Source organism: Crocodylus porosus, unplaced genomic scaffold, assembly GCF_001723895.1.
Source record: "Crocodylus porosus isolate Cpor-Errol unplaced genomic scaffold, CroPor_comp1, whole genome shotgun sequence".
NCBI classification, from domain to species: Eukaryota; Metazoa; Chordata; order Crocodylia; family Crocodylidae; genus Crocodylus; species Crocodylus porosus.
In genome coordinates, this window is record NW_017728942.1 from 8,556,721 (window position 1) to 8,562,687 (window position 5,967).

Genomic DNA, 5,967 nt, shown 5'->3' on the forward strand with positions numbered 1-5,967 from the left:
GGAATCTTTTGCCAATCCGAGGGGCTTTCCTCTAGAGCTCAGTGGGAGTCTGTTCAAAGCCTAGGTAGTTTTAATAGACAAGGTTTTGGGGGTGACATTTTCCTGAAGGATTTTAAGTAAATGCTTGGCTGTAACATTTGAGATCAGTCGCCTCTTGGTTTCGTTATCCTTTTTATTTTTAAGCCCTAGACACACACACATAAATGTATTAAAAGGGCGTAGCTTTGCTGAAAGGTCGGCTGGCTCAGGAATAGACAGTGGGGATTTAGGGTGGAAGCTTAGGTGTACAACAAGAGAAAATTGCATTTCCAACTCCTTTGAATAGGGCCATGACTCAAAGGCCACTTGGATTGGGACTAGGGGGAGGAAAGAACCATTTTTTACTTCATTTCAAAATCTGTGACCAGGAAAGAAACCCTAGACAGACCTAATCCATTTATGTGCCAGTGCGTACATTGGCTTTTGAGCAATGGAAGACCCTTGCTGCTTCGAAAGGTGGAGATAAATGGACTTCTTACACCCTATGCTTGGGTGGGAAGAGGTTAACCATCTCTCTCTGGCTAAGGGAAGGCCCACAGCTAATTGTCTGAGTGTCTGGACTGGCTGCGTGTCAGCTCTGAACCAGGTCTTAGGAATTAATTAATTGTCCCAAGACTCTGTAAGAGAGATGTGAGGGAGAGGATGAAATCTGGGAGCAGGAGGCAAGGCAGAAGGCTTCTTGGGCAGAGAGGTGATGAGTCTCAGTAAGGACATCTGGACTCATTTCACACTGAGATTTGAACGAAGTGAGTTCACACCTTTTCTCTGGGTTTCACTGGACCTTATTCCTTGGCTTTGGCCAACAGAAGCCTTGCATAGGTTTTTTTGTTTGGCATCTAAAGAGGTGTAGCAATCCTTATGGGCAGACCCCTCTTCAACAACCTACTTCATAAAGCCAGGGGACACACCCTGATCAATCCTGACCAAGGTAATGTGATTAAAAATGGCACTGTGTAGTGGAGGGTTGCACTCTTGTCTATACATGGACAGGACTCCCTCCGAGAGTCTCATAGTTAGCTTCCCACTGGCCTGCTTCCAGTGGGAGGATCTCGGCTACACGCCAACTTTATGGAAATGGGGAGACCCCTCCCTAGCTTGCTCCTGAGGCCGTATGGCCGAGGGCAAGCAAAACTTGTGGACATCCGAAACTTGGGGACATCTGAAACCCAAGCTCCCAGGCTATGGCCTACATGTAGGATGCCTGCCAACAGGTTTAGAAGCATCTCAAGCCCCAGGTGGGGTGGAGGATGTTTGCTGGTAGTAATGACACACAGATTTGGAATTGATTTGGCTGATTTGACTTGAAACACAAAAACATTTCCAAAAAAAACACCCAACAAAAAGGTGTCCACCTTGCAACACGGTACCTTTCATGCCCTAGTTTAGGTGAAGCAATGTCTTATACGATTTCAGAGTGCCCCTTGTGTCCCTTTTTAACTTAATATTAATTGCCCTGTTGAGGGCTGATATTTCCAACATTCATTAAACCATTAACCTCAGATAATTCCCTTCTTGCATCTTTGGACCCCACAAGGTGGATCTTGCACCTGTCCTTGAGCTGAAGCTGGAGCCTGTGGTAAAAGGCTTTAAAAAAAAAAAATTTAACAGAACCTAAATCAGAGCCCTGTTGTGGTAATGTGCTGGGCAGAGACATCATATAAGACTGCTGCAGCCCTTACACACCAATTAGATGAGGGTGGGAAGGGAATTCAACACTTTTCCTATCAAATACACACAGCTTGACTTGTTAGGGTCACTTGCCAGGATATCAAACAAAGCGACCGTCTCCAAGATGCAAAGCTTACTTCAAACGATGGCAACTCCCTTTTCACCGTAAGGCACACATAGCGACGGTGAGACTTCTTTATTTCTTTTGAACTCTTAGTGAATTCCTGCATTTATGTATTTAATGTTTAGATTTCTATTTCAAACTTTGATCTTGGGAACAGACCCAGGACAAGAAGTAATGGACTGAAATCGCGTCAAGAGAGGTTTCTAGTGCATGTTAGGAAGAATTTTTTAATGGTGAAGGTGATTCAGTGCTGTAGCATCTGACCCAGAGAGAGGAGGGAATCTCCAGCATTGGAGGTTTGTCAGTGCAATTTAGACAAATGCTGGGCCGAGGTGGTTTAAACTGGGTTGTTCCTCACTCTGGAGCAAGGGGTTGAACTAGGTGATCTCCTGAGGTCCCATTCAGCAATGACTTTTGTGAGAGAAAGGAATGGATCCTGTTTTAGAGCTGGAAAATTCTGTTGATGCTAATAAGAATGCCTCCCCCACTTATGGCTGAAGCAAACTTGCCAACTATTAATAGCACATATAAAGTCAATTAACTGAGAAACATCCTACTAAGGCATTTGTTGACATTCAGAGAGAGTGATCTGAGAGCACAGGCTGTTCGTTAAAGGATCCAGATTCCTCCAGCATATCTTTATGAAACAAGAGATCTGTAAACTAGTAGGAACGTTACTGGCCAGTAAAAACTATTGACTGTAAATCAACAGCTTCCATGGGTCGGGATGGAGGAGGGTTAATATTTCCATAAGCAGCTGTATTGTTTATGATTGTCCTTGTGACGCCTGCTGGTGGGAAAGCACGAGACTCATCTACTTGGCCCTGGGAGCAGTTCTTGGGAGAAAGTATGTAAGATAGTCTTTTGGCTCTGATCAAATCTATTGATGATCAACTGCGCACAGCAACTTACACCTGCAGAATCCAAAAGCTATGATGGTCACTTAAACATGGAGTTTTCAAACCATATTTAACCCAATAAATGGGTGACTGGGGGCTGGGAAAGAGCCATTCACTCACCCAACTGACATGAAATTATGGGAAAGGAGCAAGAATTCTTATTGTAACAGAGACTGCAAGGGAAGCCGCTCGCTGCCTCTGGACGTATATTGACTGAAAGAGCTTGATCCCTGAAGACCTCGCTGAAGTCAATGGAAGAAGGATCAGGCCTGAGCTTGCACTATCTTTCTTTTGAATGCTTCAGACCGATCAGAATGACTCTCTGGGAACTGTTCTTGCTAATTGTTTCATATGCTGTCTGCCTTACTTCAGGATAAATCCTCAAAACGCTGCCCAAGAGATTCCTCCTGGAAACCAGAAGGACCTGATGTGATGAGCACGCATTTGTGGGCAATGGAGGCAGCAGCTGTTGACAGGCTAACCCTGGCGGACAAGGACTTCACGGTGAAAGCCTCTACCCTTAAAATCGAAAGCTATGCTGTTTACTTCTTCCAAACCATGCTTTACGCTGGAGTCAGGTGAGGGCTGTACCTCATTTCTACTCGTGTGTGTGACTTTAAACAAACGCATCTGATTCCTCTTGTATTTGGCTTTCCTTAGTGGGAAGGAAGTTTGTGGAGAGTTTTGGAGCAGGGCTGTGGAAAGCTCATTGTAAATCTATCGGTGTGAATCCAAGTGAAGGATGCCCTTGATGCTCTCAAGTGCTGGAGCCAATACCAGGTGGCCTTATACAACCAGCACATGCATAGGCTCAAGCACAGATTTTTCTGGCCAAGTAATAATCAGTACAGTTCAAATACTGCCTACTAGACAACCACCCTGTCATACCATCACATTTTCCAATGAATCAGTTCTTGACATAAATTTAGAAAAAGATAAGCTGTTGGCAAACTTTGTGGCATCTTATTCACTGCCAGTTATTTACCTGGCTTTATTTTACAAGCACTTAAAATATGTGTTAGTCTGTTCCTGAGTCATAAATGCTAACACTTGGGAGGGATTTGTCTTTCTCAATTGTCAGTAGCCCCTCGATACGAGGGGGATGGTCATCCAGTAAATAGGGGAGTCATCGGTGAGTCCAGAGATGGCTGAAGAGGCCAATTCGGGATCTGGATGTTCAATGACATCTGCAAATCTTGTGACAAGGGAAGGGTGGGTGAGCACACTGGGTGCACGATGGCAGCTGCTAAAACACCGGTTGCTCCTTACACAATTTTTCCTTTCAGCAAATGCCCCAGTGCTACAATAAGCTTCCTAGCAGAGCCTCCCCCTCCTATTGCCCAACGCCTGTTCCCAAATCGCTGCCGGTGTGCTCCTTCTGCATCTCACTAGGTAATTCCTGGGCTTCTCTAAGGGTGCCAAGTCCAGACACCTTGGGTGAAGGAACAACAGCAGAAATTAGATCCGTCTCACTGAGCCAGACATGGGGGAGGCTATGTCTGAAAGGAGTGAAGGTGCATTTATTATTAATTGGCCAGAAAAATCTGTGCTCCAGCCCATGTTTGCTTGTTCAATAAAGCTACCTGGTATTGGCTTGGCCACTTGAACAGATCAGAAGCACCCTTCAGTTGGCTTCATGCCTTGGTTTCTTTCCCCACAGGATTAACAGCCTGCATAGAAAGACTTTGCTGGATGCAGCACGGTGGAGGTACCAGAGGCTTGGTTAAGAAGAGGGATGGATGGGAACAGGGGCAGATTTGTGGGGTGCACTGGTGCACTTGCACCCCCCTTTGATCCACCCAAAGCTTCAAACCAACTGCCTGGCAGCGGCAGTGGCATTTCTAGTCAGGCAGTGCTGAGGGACTCACTTGACTTTACGGCTCATAGTAATCCACCTGGAGACAAACAGGTGATGTTTTATACTCGGTGATGCACCGCTCCATCTGCACCGCCCTTCTCAGACGTCTAGATCCACCCACGGGCGGGCGAAGGGATTGTTCGGAGTGGGAACAGCAATGTGGAGTAGGCTGGCATCTGGACCAGAGACCCTAGGGCCCCGCAGGCTTCAGGTGCCAGGGCAGTCTGTGGTGCTTCTGCGCCTCGTAGCCCTGGGATTGGGGATGAGACCCGAGCTGCTCCTTCCCTCCCCTCCCAAGGCCCCTTCTTCCCGCCCTTCAGGCAGCAGCCTTGGAAGGGGGTGATTAAGAGTGCAGAGTGCAGAGTGCAGCCCCAGCTCCCCGCTTTCCCCGGGGACTGCGTGGGCTGCCAGCACATCCGGGCCCTTCCAGTGAACCGGACTGGCCTTATCCCTCCCCCCCACGCACACACAGTGCCCCCCAGAGCTCACACACACGCACAGGAGCCCCCAAAGCTGGGCGGGCTCACACACACTGATGCACTCAAGGCTGGGCGTGCTCTTTCACGCACATGCGAGGCTGAGCAGACTCGCACACCCTGAAGCTGGGCATGCTCTCTTTCTCTCTCTCACACACACAACCACCCCCAAGCTAGGTGTGCTGTCTCTGTCTTTCACTTACACTCACTCACACCCCCCCAAAGCTGGGTGTGCTCTCTCGCTGTCTGTCACACACATGAGGCTGGGTGTGGTCTCTCTGTTTCACTCACACATACGCAGTCACACACACACCGGAGGCCGGGCACGTTCTCTCTCCCACACACACTCATTTATACTCCCCCCCGCCAGGCTCTGGGTGTGCACTCTCTCCCTCTCACACTCACTCCTCACAAGCTGGGTGCTCTCTCTCTCTCTCTCACACACACATGAGGTAGGTGTGTTCATTCTCTCTTGCGCTCTCTCTTACACACACACGCACACCCCCCCAGCTGGGTGTGCACTCTCTCACCCCCCCCCACTGCCAGGCTCTGGGTGTGCACTCTCTCCCTCTCACACTCATTCCCCCCCAAGCTGGGTGTGCACTCTCTCTCACACACACACACACACACAAGAGGTAGGTGTGTTCATTCTCTCTCGCGCTCTCTCTTACACACACGCTCACTCCCCCCAGCTCGGTGTGCACTCTCTCTCTCACACTTACCGCCCCCCCTGCTGTGGGGGTGCGCTCTCTCCCTCTCACACTCACTCCCCCCGGCTGGGTGTGCACTCTCTGTCTCTCACCGCCCCCCCGGCTGCGGGGGCACGCTCCCCTGTCACCCCCCGGCTGTGGGGGCGCGCTCCCCCGTCACCCCCCGGCTGTGGGGGCGCGCTCCCCTGTCACA

The 5,967-nt window shown here is 49.2% G+C and overlaps 1 protein-coding gene across 1 annotated transcript in view; it reads left to right on the plus strand.

Moving 5' to 3' along the window:
* The first annotated feature begins 1,150 nt into the window (after window positions 1-1,150).
* NTSR1 (neurotensin receptor 1) overlaps window positions 1,151-5,967 on the plus strand; it is a 100,649-nt gene continuing 95,832 nt past the window's right edge. The window contains exons 1-2 of the mRNA XM_019548094.1: window positions 1,151-1,231; window positions 3,103-3,234. Of these exons, the coding sequence (XP_019403639.1) occupies window positions 1,151-1,231; window positions 3,103-3,234 (213 nt within the window). The remainder of the gene's footprint in view (window positions 1,232-3,102; window positions 3,235-5,967) is intronic.